General features: G+C 30.4%; 1 protein-coding gene across 1 annotated transcript; it reads right to left on the reverse strand.

The window, feature by feature from the left end:
- Window positions 1-2,254: 2,254 nt before the first annotated feature.
- On the reverse strand, window positions 2,255-3,119 carry LOC144559584 (uncharacterized). Its single transcript, XM_078308647.1, has 2 exons — window positions 2,921-3,119; window positions 2,255-2,824 (listed from the first exon to the last, which is right to left on the reverse strand). Exons 1-2 carry the CDS (start codon window positions 3,000-3,002, stop codon window positions 2,649-2,651), a joined length of 258 nt encoding a protein of 85 aa, XP_078164773.1. The 5' UTR covers window positions 3,003-3,119; the 3' UTR covers window positions 2,255-2,648.
- Window positions 3,120-17,201: the final 14,082 nt, after the last annotated feature.

Here is a 17,201-nt window from a genome sequence, read left to right on the forward strand (position 1 = left end):
ATATAAAATTTTTTGATCCTGATAACAATCCCCGCAGGTCTATCCTTGCAAAAAAACCCCGCACAAACTGCCAAAAATATCATGGGGGACCGCTCAATAATTAATACTCCACAGAAACTGTTAGCATTTAACTTGAAGCATCAAAGTATTTATCGTGAATTTGCAAAGTGTTAATCCCTATGCAATGATCTCTATTTAGGAAAGAATAAATCAATCCATTAGTTGTCCTCGCATAAAATTTCTTTTTTTTTTAATCATCCCCGCACAACTAGGGACCATTAAATAAACAATCCCCTCATAAATACTTGTCATTTATCCCAGCACAAATTTTCCTTTTTTCTGGATTGTCCCCGCACAACTGGAGACCATTAAATAAACTATCCCCTCACCCAATGATAAATACTTCTAAGACATAAGGATAAATACTTTATGATACATTGATAAATACTTTATGTTACATGGATAAAAACTTATCAGACATAATTGTAACTTTCAGTACAATATGAATGATAAATACTTCTCAGACATAAGGATAAATACTTTATGATACATTGATAAATACTATATGTTACATGGATAAATACTTATCAGACATAATTGCAACTTTCAGTAAAATATCAATTATAAATATTTCTCAGACATAATGATAAATACTTTATGTTACATGAATAAATACTTTATGTTTCATGGATAAATACTTCTCAGACATAATTGCAACTTACAGTAAAAGATCTGTGACAATGATAAATATTTCTCATATATAATCGTAAATACTTGTCAGAACAACGATAAATACTTTCTTGAACTTTGTTCTTGAACTTGTCAATAAGTAATGTTTAATCAAATCAAAGTATTATCATGTCAGGGACAATGATAAATACTTCTCAGACATAAGGATAAATACTTGTCAGAACAATGATAAATACTTTCTTGAACATCAATAAACAGATAAATATTTATTAGCGGAAATTGTTATTAAATGGTAGTATAATTAATGCAGGGATTGTTATTAGATGGCAGTATAATTAATGTGGAGATTGTTAATTAATGCGGGGATTGTTATTAAATGGCAGTAATTAATGCGGGGATAAATGGAAATTCTTAGAGGAATTAATGCGGGAATAAAAGGCAGTTTAGGGAGTTAATTTGGAGAGAGAGAATGCGGGGTTAAATGGGGGGACAGGGGTGAGGGGATCAATATAATTATTCAAAAAAATTATGCTAAAAATGAAGTTCAATTATACAATAAATTTGACATTTTATTCTAGATTGTTTAAAAAATCATATATAAATACAAAAATAATTAAAAAAAAATGGAGATCAATTGACTCAATCAATTAACATCCCTCTCCCTCTGTCCTCAACGACTTAATACCAGTCTAATATGAAAATAAATTTATTACTGATACACACTTGTCATCCCTCTCCCTCTGTCCTCAACGACTTAATACCAGTCTAATATGAAAATAAATTTATTACTGATACACACTTGTCGACTCTATTATTTACATTGATTATTTTGTTTTGTTTTGTTTTATTATTTATATTAGATGATTCATTATTTATATTTATTGTTTCGTTATTGACATTCACATTTATTACATTGGTAACAAAATGCTTCATCAGTTAAATTGAAGTACACGTGTGACGTGTTGCATATCGGAAGTTTATGACAGAGCGGAGTTGAATCAGTGACAGTATCGTCAGTGAGATCTGTATATCAGCTCAATGCTAATTAGTAAGGAATTAGGTTTTGTTTGAATTTTTTTTTTTCACAAAATTTTATCCAAATCAGCCCCGAAATATCTGATTTGTGTTGATGAATGATTTATAATTTAATAAGTTGTTTTCATGAATCTAAACCGTCTGTATGAAATTTAACACCGATCAAACGGTAGGGTTCAATTTTAAATAACACTGTGCAAAAATCATTTGAACAAAAGCCCACCAGTTACTCAATTAGGGCGTGTTCGGCCGACAAATGGGAATGGACGCGGGTGCGGGATTTGAACTGAAAAACACTGTTCCCGTGGGAAAAAAAAAATTCAGTTCAACTGAATTTTTTTTTTCCCACGTGAATAGTGATCTGGCCGAACACGCCCTTAGTGAAGGAAAACCCAGGGCAGGTAAAGAAAGTATGCAGATAAAAGAAATTTCTGCTTAAAATCATCTTGACACGCTACAAACCAGCTAAAGGAAAAACATATTGGCGACGATTTATAATAGACAAGTTAACAGCCACACTAACCAAAAATAAAGAAGGAACAATACGCCAGAGATGGCCTTGATAATATATACTAATACACAACAAACCAGAGACCAAAAAAAAAAAAAAAAAATGAACTCTTCTCCACTCTTCCACCCCGGCCAAACTATATACAAAAGGAGCCGGTAATAGAGATGCAAATCCAAATTTCCAAAGTTGTTTCTCCGAGCAATTCATGTAGCAACTCCATGCACAGCAATTGATCAGGTTTAAATCAGTTAAATTTGTGAATTCCGCCTAATTAATTCACCGATTAACCGAACTCGGAGGAAGTTGCGAGCTAACAACTTGCTATATGCAGCGAGAAATCAACTTGTGAAATTTAGACTACAGAGATACACACACAATTATAACTTGTAAAATGGGATCCAACAGCGAGCTTCTAGAAGCTTCGACACAAGCCGAACTGGGCCCACTCGCGCCGGGGCCACAATCGCCGGTTCCCGGCAGGTCTACTCGGCCGTGCAATCGTAGTGTTGGTACGGCTGAGCATCTCCCACATCACGTGCACGTCCTCGTACTCGCACGTGCTCACCTCCTGCCTCAATCTCCTCAATCCTACACATAAATCAGAAACAATTTACACAAAATAAGTATTACAAGTCATGTCAAAAAGGATTGGAGAACTATAAGATTTTGAGCTAGTATAGGTACCGGTTTTGCGGATGCCGAGACGGGTGGCAACGCCAGTCCATACCCTCCGGATAGGGAAGACGACGTGATCCCACCACCCCATCGGTGAAGAGAGGAGATAAATTATCGCCACCGACACTAGAAGGTAAGCAGAGGTAGAGGAGAATATGCTCTCTCTGTCTCTCTCCCTCTCTCTCTCGATGGACCACGGAGATCCGAAATGGGGCTTTCTAAAGTGTCTACTTTAAAGAGGTCCTTCGGTTTACCGGCTAATACCGGTAAGAAACGGACACGTGCTAGTTTATAAAGTAAAGGTCATAAATGAAACAGCTCTCCAACTTGCACCTGGGAATCTGGGATCAGCTCTGTATAATGCGTTGTTCAACTGGAGCCGTGCGATCTTCTTGATATTTTTTTGTAGATGAATCGTGCCATAGATCTAACCGTTCGGGAAGCACCGAACCTGATTACGTGCAAGAGGGGATCGCAGCAACACGGGTACTCGTGATGAATTCGTATCCTCTGAGATATCTCAAACTTTGCGCGACTTTATGGAAAATCCCAACCGTTTAAATACGTTATGCACGAATCTCAAAGCACACATAACACTGACCCCTACACCACCTCCGAATAGGCACCGGACACGTCGGTCACGCAAAAGTTGAGATATCTCAGAGGATACGCACTCGTATATTCGCATCCTCTGAGATATCCATTGTGATATCATTGTCTTTGTTTGTTTGGTTTTAACTTTTAACCCCTAGATGTGGCCCGCTTTCTAGATCTCACTCTTGACAAAAAGTTTGGAAAGAGTAGTACAAACAATTAATAAACTAATGAATGAATCTTGATATTTTACAAAGTTTATAGTTTTATTTAAAAAGATTTGTTTAGTAAGTCATATAAGAACGAAAACTTTATTCATTCTAACTTTGAAATTACGAAAACTTTATTCAACATGATGCTTGAGCTAAACCCTTGTTGAAACGTACAGATCCATTTTTAAAGTGAAGAAAGAACAATAAAATTGATCTGTAATCTATGGTTTAATACATAAGCGGGCCAAGAATCGGTTGTATTGTAGTGAAAACGGTCATAATGAATAAAAGTTAGAGCATCTACATTCCTAAAACTCAAAATGATTTCTAAATAACTGTTAACTACTTTTTAAAAATTATGGTTTTTAAAGTTTCTAACTCTCGCATTCCTGAAACTCATTTTAGTATTTCCATTAAACCACGTCAGCATAATTGTTTCTCAAAAAAAAAAAAAACATAATTTGCTTTTTTTTTCGTTTAAAATATGTTGGCAATTATGTCAGATAAGCAATCAGGTCTGTGGTTCCAAAGCGGGGTTAATTTTAAAAAATTAACAGTGAAAGTCTTAGGTCGGAATATTAAATTATAAAAATATTATTGACGTTGAAAATCTCGAACACGTGTGGAGCGTGGAGGCAGTTTGAAGAAGAAAATAAAAAATAAAAAATAAAAAATCAACATTTTTCTACGTTGGAGTGGGACCCAGATGGAGAGAGTGCGTCAGAGCTACGCCTCCGCAGTATGTATCATGCGCTCCTTTTCGTTTTGTCGGTTGAACCAACTTGCTTCTCTTTTCTTTTCATCATCAGTTCGTTACAACGCCATTCTTATATCCCATATTTATCTATTTATTTATAGTTGTAACCTTCGCTTCAACTGTCTCTAAACAAATTGATTTGTTGGTGCAAGTGTTGATATTGTACGTAGTATATCTTTTAAAAAATATGCTCATGCCTCGTGTTTTTTTTTTTTAATTTGAATTATTTTTTATATTGTTGGCCTAGACAATATCACACAAAAAAATGTCGACATGTATTTTTTTCACAAATTGCCAAAAAATCTAATTACATTTGACGTTTCTGAAACCTTAATTGGGCAAAAGGCAAATAAATAAAAAACAGTCAGATATATAAAGAAAGAAAAGGACGCATTATGAGAAAAAATTTAGATGGTAAAATTAATAATTTATCTGCTCGCTAGTACAACTTAGCAATCAGATTATATCGCCTTCCTGAGCACTAAAAGATAATTTACGGATTAGGCTAATGGAGAGGCTCTGTAAATTGTGTGTTTGGTGATGAGATATAAATAATTGATCATCTCTTTATTTATTGTGGGGTCATAAATTAAATTTTACTCCATTAATGTAGGTGTTTTAAAACACATTTAAAAAACTCCTTTTGGTGCATTATAGCATATTAATGAAGAGGTTGTTAAATATATCACAACGATTATTGCGAAGTATTAGCTAATTGAAGTTTTAAACAAGAAAGTGGAATGTCGATTTAGACTATAACTTTTTATCTTAAATTGAAATGTCAGGTTCACTGACCTTAAAAAAAAAAAAAAAAAAAAATTTCCCATAAAAACACCACCACACATATTTGTGAATCTTAACAATTACCTTTCAAAGAGCCCGAAGATATTTTCCTCTCTTATAAATTATAATACAGTGGTTAGCGTTACTCTAAAAATTACTTTTTGACCTAAATTTTGGAAAGAACAATGACCAGAAACAGTAATTGGAGAGATGTATGGGTCGGTAGTTGCCAGTTAGTTATCAGGTCTGGATAGGTGAACTAATCAGGCCTACATGTTTCGTCACCAGAAAAAAAATTATATTATATATATAGAAGAAAATGAAAAAAAAAAAAAATGACCTGACGGCTCTCTTGCAATTTTTTGGTTATGATTTATGAATTTACCGCATATTTACCGAATTTTTTATTAATATCCAAATTTTATATTAAATTTTAAAAAATATCCGAATCGGTTGGTTTTTTCGAAATCTAACCATTCCGGAAAAAAATTTCCGGAAACTCGGTTCTAACTCCGGAAATTTTTTTTCCGGATTTAGGATTTTTTTTTTTTTTTTAGGAAATTTTTTTTTCAGTTTTTATTTATAATTTATTTATTTTTTGTATTGAAGTATTGCAAATATTTAATATATTTTTTAAAAAATAGATGGAATACTATATAATTTGATTTATTCGAAAGACTGCTACAAATAATCCGGATCAACATTTTTCATGCCGGATTTTTTACGGCCGTAAAAAAAAATAATATAATATAATATATGTATATGTATATATAATATAATATATGTATATGTATATATAATATAATATATGTATATATAATATAATATAATATATATGAAAATGAAGATATAAAATATGAGGTATTAAATATATGTATTAAATATGAGATATTCCATCTATTTTTTAAAAAATATATTAAATATTTGTAATACTTCAATACAAAAAATAAATAAATTATAAATGAAAAATGAAAAAAAAAATTCTAAATCCGGAAAATTTTTTTCCGGATTTAGCAAAAAAAAAAAAAAAAAAATCCTAAATCCGGAAAAAAAAATTCCGGAGTTAGAACCAAGTTTCCGGAAATTTTTTTTCCGGATTTAGAGTTTAATTCCGGAAAAAAAATTTCCGGAATGGATAGATTTCGAAAAAACCAACCGATTCAGATATTTTTTAAAATTTAATATAAAATTTGGATATTAATAAAAAATTCGGCATATTTATTTAGTCCTTGTCGCTAGTTCGCAACCCCAAAGTAAATCAATTGGGACAGCTACTTTACACAAAATTGGTCCATCTCCTTGTTTTTTAGTGCTAAAAATAATCTTGTGGGCCCCTGGTTATTTGGTAAAAAAATGAAAAAATGAAAAAATGAAAATGAAAATATTAATGAATTAATCCGTCAATTTGAAACGTGGTCGCATCTTTCGTTTTCATCTGTTGCTGTCGGTCTGCTCTTAAACTATTATTATGTTATATTATTGTTCAATTCGTTGATAAATATGTTTCAATTCAATATGGCAAATGTAAATTAATTTTGTAAAAGGATATCTAACTTAACTCACCTGCTAATTGACTTTTATTTATTCAATTATAGTGTTTTAAAAATTTTAATTAACAAATTCTTTATGGAAAAACAAACCGTAATCAAAATTATATAAAAGCTATCTATATGTTCAGTAACAAGTTGTAAATTTATTTATTTTATTTTAAACTCTGTATCAATTAATTTGAAAAAACGTTTTTGAAGCACCTTTTGTTTACTTCTCTGTTTTTTTGTTTTTGAAAACTTGGTAGTGACTACCAAAGAATGCATTAATAAACTTGTTTATAACAACAAATCCTAAATTATAGTAGTACAAAGATTATGTAATGGCACCATTTGCACTTGAACTTCTTGTACCACTCATTGTACCTTGCGCCCATGGTACTGGTACATTGCGCCTTGCACAAAATTTCAACAATTTTTGAAGCACCTTTTGTTTACTTCTCTGTTTTTTTGTTTTATTTCAGCAATTTCTTAATGATACTATAAATAATTGTGGACAGATGTATTTTTGAAGCACCTTTTGTTTACTTCTCTGTTTTTTTGTTTTATTTCAACAATTTCTTGATGATACTATAAATAATTATGAACATATGTATTTTTGAAGCATCTTTTGTTTACTTCTCTGTTTTTTTGTTTTAGTTCAGCAATTTCTTGATGATACTATAAATAATTGTGGACAGATGTATTTTTGAAGCACCTTTGTTTACTTCTCTGTTTTTTGTTTTGCTTAATGAGATGAATTTGTAGTTCTTGCTTTGTTCCCAGAATATAAGTTTTATCTAAACCAAAACTAATTACCACTAGCGTTTGATGAACAGTAAAATCTAAATCAAATTCCATGAATACCGATCGACCATTCTTTAATTTCATAATTTGAGATTAACACTCCGGTGATGTTTTTTTTAAAGGTTAGTGGTCTTAAATGCTCTGGTGATATTCTTATTGGGTCATTGGAGTTCACTATGCCGAACCCACTATCGATATATTATTTATTTGTAAATTTATTTTTCAATTTTGAACAAATTGTCACTATTATTTTGGATTTGTGTTATGTCATGCAGATGCACTTTCTTTTCAAGAAAATTAATTAATAATATAAGGTGAGACCTTTTTTTTCTATTACGATCAATTATAGGGATTATTTTTTAATTTTTTTATTCAGTTGGCTGTGGATAGGGCTGCACAAAAAATTCGTAGTTCGTGATTCGATTCGAGTTTGATTCGAAAAAGTTAGTAAAAAATTTGATTTAAATATTTTGAAATTAATTCAAACCAAATTCAAACTGGACTTAGTTCGTTCGAAATAGGTTCGCGAACTATTCTAGTTCGAATCTCAAAGTAACGTGAACTGTTGATTTCCGCTGATAACTTAAAAGTTAAAACATAAGACTGTCCAGCCATAAGTCATAACTCGTAAGTCGTAACCCTTGTTCTCAGTTCTAAAACCTTAGACGACTTTCACCTCTCGCTTTCGGCGACTACAATCACTCTTCCTTGTCGTAAAAAAGTTCATAAAAGATTCAAAATTGAGTTCGTAAAAAATTTGATTCGAAATTAATTCAAACCAAACTCAAACTGGAATAAGTTCAATTCGGTTCGATTCGTTTGAAAAATGGCCGCATCGGTATTGTGTGCTTCACAATGCTGGTACAAAACGGGGAATCCCAATTGATTATGTCTTCTAGAAATAATTTAAGAAATAAAACACTTAAAAAGGATGTTATTTATACGAGTAATTTATGTCGCTGTAAAAAAAATTCTTACTCCGTCTTAAATTATTATTATTTAACAATTTACTCGTGAAATGAATTCTTTATTTTTCTGTTACTCCACAATTAAACATCACTCAAAACCATTACTGGTTGACTTGATTTAAAAATTAACATTTAGAAAAGTTTTGCATTTACACACACGTACATATATACATACATACATGCATATGCTCACACACAAAGAAACGTGAGAGTGGTGAAAAGAAAGAAAGTTTTGTATAATTTATCATGCATTTATTACTTAAAAGTTATTAAAAATACATTGAAGTATATCTATTATGAAATGGGTTCAGCTTTGAATTTGTATATATAAGAAAGAATAAAAAAAACCCATTAGCATATCTTTATTTTTCAATTTTAAGAACAAAATGATGAATACATGTCTTATAACTATATTCATGTTTCCATATAAGCTTTTAAATTTTGCTATGAGATGTTAGAGAAAAATTTACAAATTTACAAATTAAAAACTTACAGGTGCATTTTATACAAATTATTAGTTGAAGTTGAAACTAATAACAAACTTACATGTGGTATACCATTGTATTTCTCTTTATACTTTTATTCATAATACTAAGAAGAAATTGTGGGATCGCATTCAAACATAGCAGTAATCTCAAATTCTCAATAACTACTCTAAAACCAGTGGACCAATAACCATTTTCAATGTAAATAAAAAGAACATACAAATAAAATTTTAGAAAAAAAATGATATAACAACCGATATTATATATATATATATATATATATATTTTTTTACATTTTAGTTGCATTTCAATTTATAGATATAAAAGCTGATATTATATTTAGGTAATTTGTATCTGCTTTTAACTTTTTTAGATAAATTTAGTAGCATGAAAACTGGATTTGCTATTTATGAATTTTGTATTTTTCTAATTTTTCAATCAATTTCGTCTTGGAAATGGGAATCTAATTTTTAGTATTTCTTGTTAATATCGGTACACTGATACAAATTGTATGATTCTGTACGAGTCATAACCACAACAATTCATCAAATACAATGGATCATGAAAAAAAAAAACGATGCTCTCAATCTCAATTGACCCTATATATGTTTTAAATAATCGTCTTTCTAAATATTAATTTATAAATTTTGAAAAATATTAGAGTTTTAACTATGATTGAATCCTATATTATTAACTAATTTTATCTATTGTCGAATCTCGTATTATAATTTATGTCTCAATTTAAAAGCTTGCTAACATTAAGCCTCCAACGATAAATTTCTACCTCCACTTCTAAATTCACCACAAAGTAAAATAATTGTAATTTTATGCTCAATTCGATGCAAACCGAATAATCCAAATCAAACATCAAACCGAATTTAATTTGATGCTCATCCAATACCTCTGCTCCGTCAGTCACTGGCCTGATTAGGTCATGTCATGTTGGGTCGGTTCGACTAGATCTCGTCGAATCTCAAATGCAGCTGATCCGAATCTGAATTAGTCAAATAGATACCTAACTTTTAAGTCTGACACTGAAACCATAAGAAAATTGATGGCTTTGTTGAATAGGAGGAATAATTTTGCAATATTCTTAAATTATATTGTTTCAAATGAAACCCAGAGGCGGATCCACTATAGTCGTCTCTTTCTGAATTTCAAGTTTTAGTGGTGATTTATCGGTATCGATTGAATTTGTTTCTCTCAAAAAAATAATTTGCCTCTCTAGATATTTGATTTGTAATTCGATTTAAATTTAGTGTTGAAATCAAAATAAATTTTTTGAATCATGATTGGTAATTAGAATTATAAGTTAAAGTATCAGAAATTATAAGTCAGTGCATTGGAAAATATAAGTCAAAGCCTTGTTTTTTTTTATCGAGTACCAAATTAATTAATGGATTTAAATCCGATAAGTTATTTAAATCTGATTCGATATTTTTTTGCCTCCCTTGACGAAAATCCTGGATCCGTCCCTGATGAAACCTATATTATTATTTCATCGAGGTGTACTAATAATTGTTTTAAATTTTCGTTATGTTATGTCTTATTGTTATTCATTTGTATTAATCATATGTAATTTTAAATTTGTACGAAAATTTATCTTAATGAATTTTGTACTCAAGACTCATGATTAATACATTATGTGTTCTAGGTGATGCATGGATAAAATCAGCATATTTTATATTACAAAAATTATAAATACTTTAGATTACAAGCACTGTTTTATAATTTTGGTTAAAGAATTATATAACAGAAAGGGTATAAAACAACAATAATTTGATTTCTTGTGTGCATTATTTATTAAATATTATAAAATTACTACTTCTACCATAAAAAATATTAAGATAAAGAAATTATTCAACTGTTTTTAATAATCACAGTCTCAAATTTTTAACTGGTAATTTTCTACACAGTTTTTTTTTTGTTACTAGATAAAAAACTCACAATCAAATTTTAACTGATAATTTTCTACACGTTTTATATTATATTTTGCTACTAAATCAAAAGTGAATTCCCCTCCTTTCCTAATTAATTATTAAGCATATAGCTTAGTTGACGCTATCTCCCCAAAATTTTTATTTATACCATATTAAAAAAAACCATGATTTTTGAAGATTTTCAAAAACACCCGGGCCACCAAATCAATATGGAGCTGAGGAGTCGCAAATTGGTTTGGCAACCCCTAAAAATCCAAAAATACACTATGATATTAAATATATTTAGGTTTTAAGGGGTCTCCAAGTCAATCTGCTGTCTCCCATAAATGAGACGGCAAATTAGTTTGGAAATCCCCATAATTTGGAGTGTTTTGATTTCTCTTTTAATATGGTATAAATAAAAATTTCAGGCTATCTCCCAAAAATATAATTTGTCCTTCAAATTCTCGAGTGAACTTTCGAATTTTGTTCAAGAATACAGATTAATGTTGAAATTTAACCTGAATGGCCAAAAGCTCGAATTTTGAAGTTATTTTTGCCGAGTTTGTAACAGATTGACCTGATCTCTGTTTACAATATTTAAACTAATTCAAATTAAAGACGGTAAATATCACGGATGTCAACTTTTAATTTGTTGGGTGAGATGATGTCTCAATTCTTGCTTAAATTGTCTTCGTAATTAATATTTCATTAGCCTATCATCTATCAAGACATTGATTGAGCCTTATTTGTCACCGAGCATCAAGTTAATTAGTAATATTTTATTTATCAATCCTTTGACTCTACTCTTAAGCGAAATGCAACCAAAAAAAAACAAAACACCTACTTGGCATCTAACAAGAAGTTCACCATGCGACGTGGATTTAATTATTTAGAAACAAATAACATGTGTACAGCTAAATTTGATATCTGATATTTATCGAACCGATTTTTTTATATATATCCAAAAATTAAATCAAATTACAAAAAATAACCGAAGCACCGTTGAATTTCGATTATTACCCAATCCGGTTATCCAATAACCGGATTTGATAGAAATGTTCGGTTATCCACTCCCCGGACTCAAAATGCACAAATCCGGTTAATGGTTAACCGGATTTGTGCATTTTGCCTTTTTTTTTTTTTTTTTTTAAAACAGAAATTTTTTATTTTTTGTATTAAAATATTAGAAATATTGAATATATTTCTTTGAAAATAGATAGAATACAATATAATTTGATTTATTAGAAAGACTGCAACAAATAACCCGGATCAATATTTTTCAGATCGGATTTTTCGCGGCTGTAAGAAAAATTAATATATTTATTTATGTGTTATTGGAAAAAAATAAAAATAATTAGATTCTGAGTTATTGATCCCGGTTCAAAAGTCACTTCTAGATAATTCAGAAAATATTGTGATCCTTCTAGTACATTTAATTAATAAAAAGTTGTATCTATTTTTGAAAAAAATCAAAAACTTTAATTTATTTAATTATTGTTTTTCATAAAGAATTCTCAAAATAGATCCAACTTTTTATAAATTAAATGTACTAGAAAGGTCACAATATTTTCTGGATTACCTAGAAGTGACTTTTGAACCGGGATCAATAACTCAGAATCTAATTATTTTTATTTTTTTTTCCAATAACACATAAAGAAATATATTAATTTTTCTTACAGCCGCGAAAAATCCGATCTGAAAAATATTGATCCGGGTTATTTGTTGCAGTCTTTCTAATAAATCAAATTATATTGTATTCTATCTATTTTCAAAGAAATATATTCAATATTTCTAATATTTTAATACAAAAAATAAAAAACTTCTGTTTTCAAAAAAAGAAAAAAAAAAAAAGCAAAATGCACAAATCCGGTTAACCATTAACCGGATTTGTGCATTTTGAGTCCGGGGAGTGGATAACCAAACATTTCTATCAAATCCGGTTATTGGATAACCGGATTGGGTAATAATAGAAATTCAACGGTGCTTCGGTTATTTTTTGTAATTTGATTTAATTTTTGGATATATATAAAAAAATCGGTTTATCGAATGGTCATGGAAAATAATCTATGTACAAAGTTATTTCGTTTCCAAATTCTAATATAGGCAAAGATACGACCGGCCATCCAGTATTAAATACACAATGCAAACTATAAAAAAAAATGTAAGTAACTGCTAAATAATATTGGTGAAGTGTTGTTGAGGAAAAATATATTTCTATGCTACTTATTAATTAAAATATCACCTACTTAGTTTTTGGTGCCTAGCTCTTTTATCCAATCACTTTGCTATTGATCTGAACCCCTTAAAAAATAATTCAAATTTTTTAAGAAACTTTCTCCCACATGTCTTTACACTCAGTGTTGTAAATAACGATATGCAGTTATCGGACGAACAGAGTAGTATCAAACAATTAATCGGAAATAATCAACTGATTAATCAAGAAAATCTGTGACAATTTGATCACCGCCAACGACTAATCGGTCTAAATAGATGTTTTTTACAACACTGTTTACACAGGCCGAGATGTTTAAAACTTAAAGCACAAAAGTTAAGATTATTTTGCTTCTTAAAATTTAGATCTGAATGCATATATAGGGGCAATACTTTTAAATGCCTGGATTCAAATTTCAAGCATAACGTTGTCATTTCGTACAAAAATGAATGATTGTTATTATGCTCAATTTATTTACTATTTATTTTTTTCATTCAAACTGCAAATCATGATATTGATCCAAAAAGCTCAATTTATGTACTTCTCCATATATAATAATTTAACTGATTTCAAATTCTTTGAGAGTTATTCAACAAAAGATCTTTCCGATCTCTAAGCTCCAAAAAAATCTCTCATGTTCACACAAATTCATCTTCTTTATGCTGAAAAACCATTCTCTTTTCTCGTAACTTGCGCACAAACTGAAACTCTCCCCTTTGCCAAGAGCAGAAGTAGGTGCAAGGAAATGGTGCTAAATAATTAACTTTTACAAAAAATTATGATAACACTTATTTAGTCAACTCCTCTCATCTTAATTTTCTCATTCCACACCGTCTGCTGAGTTATCTCTTTTAACTCCAATAAGTTCTGAAATTGAGCATTATTTTCTTTGTCAGTTAAAGCTACGGTTTCTAATAAACAATTAGAAGCACAAAATTAAAAGAATAATTATATGAATCCCCACTCCCATCCCCCATCTCTTAAATCCCCCATACATGTTTTTAGAGTTTTTTTTTTCAATGCCGTCCACATTTTTCACGATCTATGAAGAATTTTGCGAATCTAAAACTACGAACGTATTCTATGCAATTTTATCTTTCAAATGAGATCCATAATAACATACTTTCGGGCTCATCGTCACACAAGTATTTATACATCATCGTGTAAGTATTTATACATATACTTATAAGTACTTATCCCCAATTGTGAACCCCGCATCTCCGCATCAACCTTCCCCAATCGTCCCTGCGTCAACCTTTCTCTAACAAAAATAGTTGACCACATAGGTATAAATACTTCAGTGCATATGTATAAATACTTGTAATACTTGATATTAATACTTTTAAATGTCAGTAATGTCATATGTGTAAAATACTCAGTATAAATACTTAAATGACGAGGTATAAATACTTGTGTGACGACAAGCTTGAAAGTATTTCATCATGGATCTCATTTGAAAGATAAAATTGCGTAGAAGACGTTCGTGGTTTTAGATTCGCAAAATTCCTTATAGATCGTGAGAAATGTGGACGAGATTGAACAAATAAAATTGGGTAATAATTGGGAATGAGAGTGGGGACAATTATCAGGGCCAAATTAAAAATGAAAAATAATGTTCTGGTACCCGAGCCATCAAACCCAAGCTCGTCCCCAAACTGGTTTAACTGGGTTTAATTGTCCGCTAATAACGAAAATTTGTTAATTTGCCATTAATTAACGCATCGATGTTTCAACGCATTGCTATTTTACATTGATTGCTTTAAATGTTAGCTTTGCACGGTTTTGTCTTGCGCTTTAATTTCGTGGACAGTCTGTTAGGAGGAGTTGTAATCACTAATCCCCGAGCTAGTCCCCCGGTTTATTAACAGTCATGTAATCATTAATTAACTACTTACTTGAACGTACTTTAAAGTACAATTTAAACCCAGTTAGATCGGGGACGCAATGGGGGATTGGTTCTAATTTTAACTATGCAAATTAACAGCTTTTGATATTTAATAACTAAAAATATAGTCTCCATTTTGAACAAGTAATCCATTAAATAAAGATTTTTCAATGTTTGTAAACACATGTTTATATGCTTTAAAATGTGTTTGTAAACACGGGTTTATATGCACAAATTTTCAATGCTTTGTTTATGTTATTTGTTTGCCAGTACATATTGATTTACATGCTTTACTTGTTCACATGTACTGTTCCTGGCACATTCTACACAAATGAAGAAAATTTGTGCTGGGGGACGCCCTCGGGGATTAGTACAAATTTAGATGTGTAAATTTTGTGCTCGAGGACGCGCTTGGGGATTGGTTCCAGTTTAGATCTGTAAATTTTTGCTCGGGGCAAATTCGGGGATTCGTTTTTATTTTTAAAAATGAAAATTTAACTCATTTACAATGAAAGTTAAACACTTGAACTCAGTAGATTAAACGTTTTTCTTTATATGTTTAAATTATATGATTGTTTCGCTGCATTTGGCAGTGCTTTTGTTAAATTTGTTTAACCGAGCATTTTTCTCTTCATGCAGCGAAATTCTATATAATAAATAAATATTGGTACTGTTATTGCGCTGTATGAAGTAAAACCTGATCTTTTTGTCGCCGATATTCTAGAAAGTTAGGAGACGAGCACGAATACTTTGTTTGGAGTACAATTATCAACTTCCTAAAATTTATTAAGTCGATAAATTGACATTAATTAATATTCTTTAACAAGATCTCACGTACCTATGATGGAAAGAGGCTACCAATTCTGCAAGAAATAATTAAACATTGACAGATGCTAAACCAATAGAGGTTGACATGAAAAACAAAATATCTATTAGAAAATGACATGACAGCGTACTATAAGCTTCCAAGTTTTGCAAAAAAAAGAAAAGAATAAGAAAGCCTTCATGACCATTGTTTTAATCGGTGCAGTAAAATGCAGTCTCTCTCGCCATATACGTATTCAGTTATAATATGTATAGGTATGTGGTCAATACATGTAGTTTTGCGTATGCAGCCATATATTACTATATATTATCGTATATTAACGTATAATTATTTTTATAATACTGTATATTACCGCATATTGCATACTACTGCATACTTATTTAATATATATAGGGTCTGTCTACATTGCTGCTGGCAACATTTCAGCAGAGGTGTTGCCGGGGCTATATTTAGCCGTGTGATGTCCAAACAACAAATCTAAACCATTAGATGTTTAATCTATATTATAATCTACTTGGAGACCAAATTTTACATTTTTTTGAATTTTTTTACTATATATTAAGCTGGTTTGAAAACCGCTGATTTCAGTAAATTTTTGCAGCATTGAAATCAGCGGTTTTCAAACTAGCTTAATATATAGGAAAAAATTTCAAAAAAATGTAAAATTTTGTCTCCAAGTAGATTATAATATAGATTAAACATCTAACGGTTTGGATTTGTTGTTTGGACATCACAAAACAAAAAAATGGACAGCAGCACCGCCGGCAGAAATGTTGCCGGCAACAAATTAGCCACAGCCTATATATATATATAGAGAGAGAGAGATGGGCTATGGTGCATTGCAATGCATGAACCCTCTTATGCATTGCACTATAAATCATGGATTTAAAGTCCAAACGACTAATCCGAACCGTTCATCTTGTTTTTCATATTAATATGTGCTTGGGGACCAAATTTTATATTTTTTAGAATTTTTTTACTATTTATTAAGTAATTTTGAAAGTCGCTGATCTGATGGTCCAGAAAATTTTACTGTTTTTTACTGTTCACAGCAAAACAACAATTTTCAAAAATGCTTAATAAATAGTAAAAAAATTCCAAAAAATATAAAATTTGGTCTCCAAGCATATTTCAATATGGATTAAACATCTAACGATTCGGATCGGTTGTTTGGACTTTAAATCCGTGATTATAGTGCAATGCATAATGGGGTTCATGCATTGCAATGCACCATAGCCCATCTCTCTCTCTCTCTCTCTATATATATATATAAATTCTCATTTTAAAATCTACATATATAAATATGCATAAAA

The sequence above is a fragment of the Carex rostrata genome, chromosome 9 (assembly GCF_964058835.1).
Source record: "Carex rostrata chromosome 9, lpCarRost1.2, whole genome shotgun sequence".
Classification (NCBI taxonomy): domain Eukaryota; kingdom Viridiplantae; phylum Streptophyta; class Magnoliopsida; order Poales; family Cyperaceae; genus Carex; species Carex rostrata.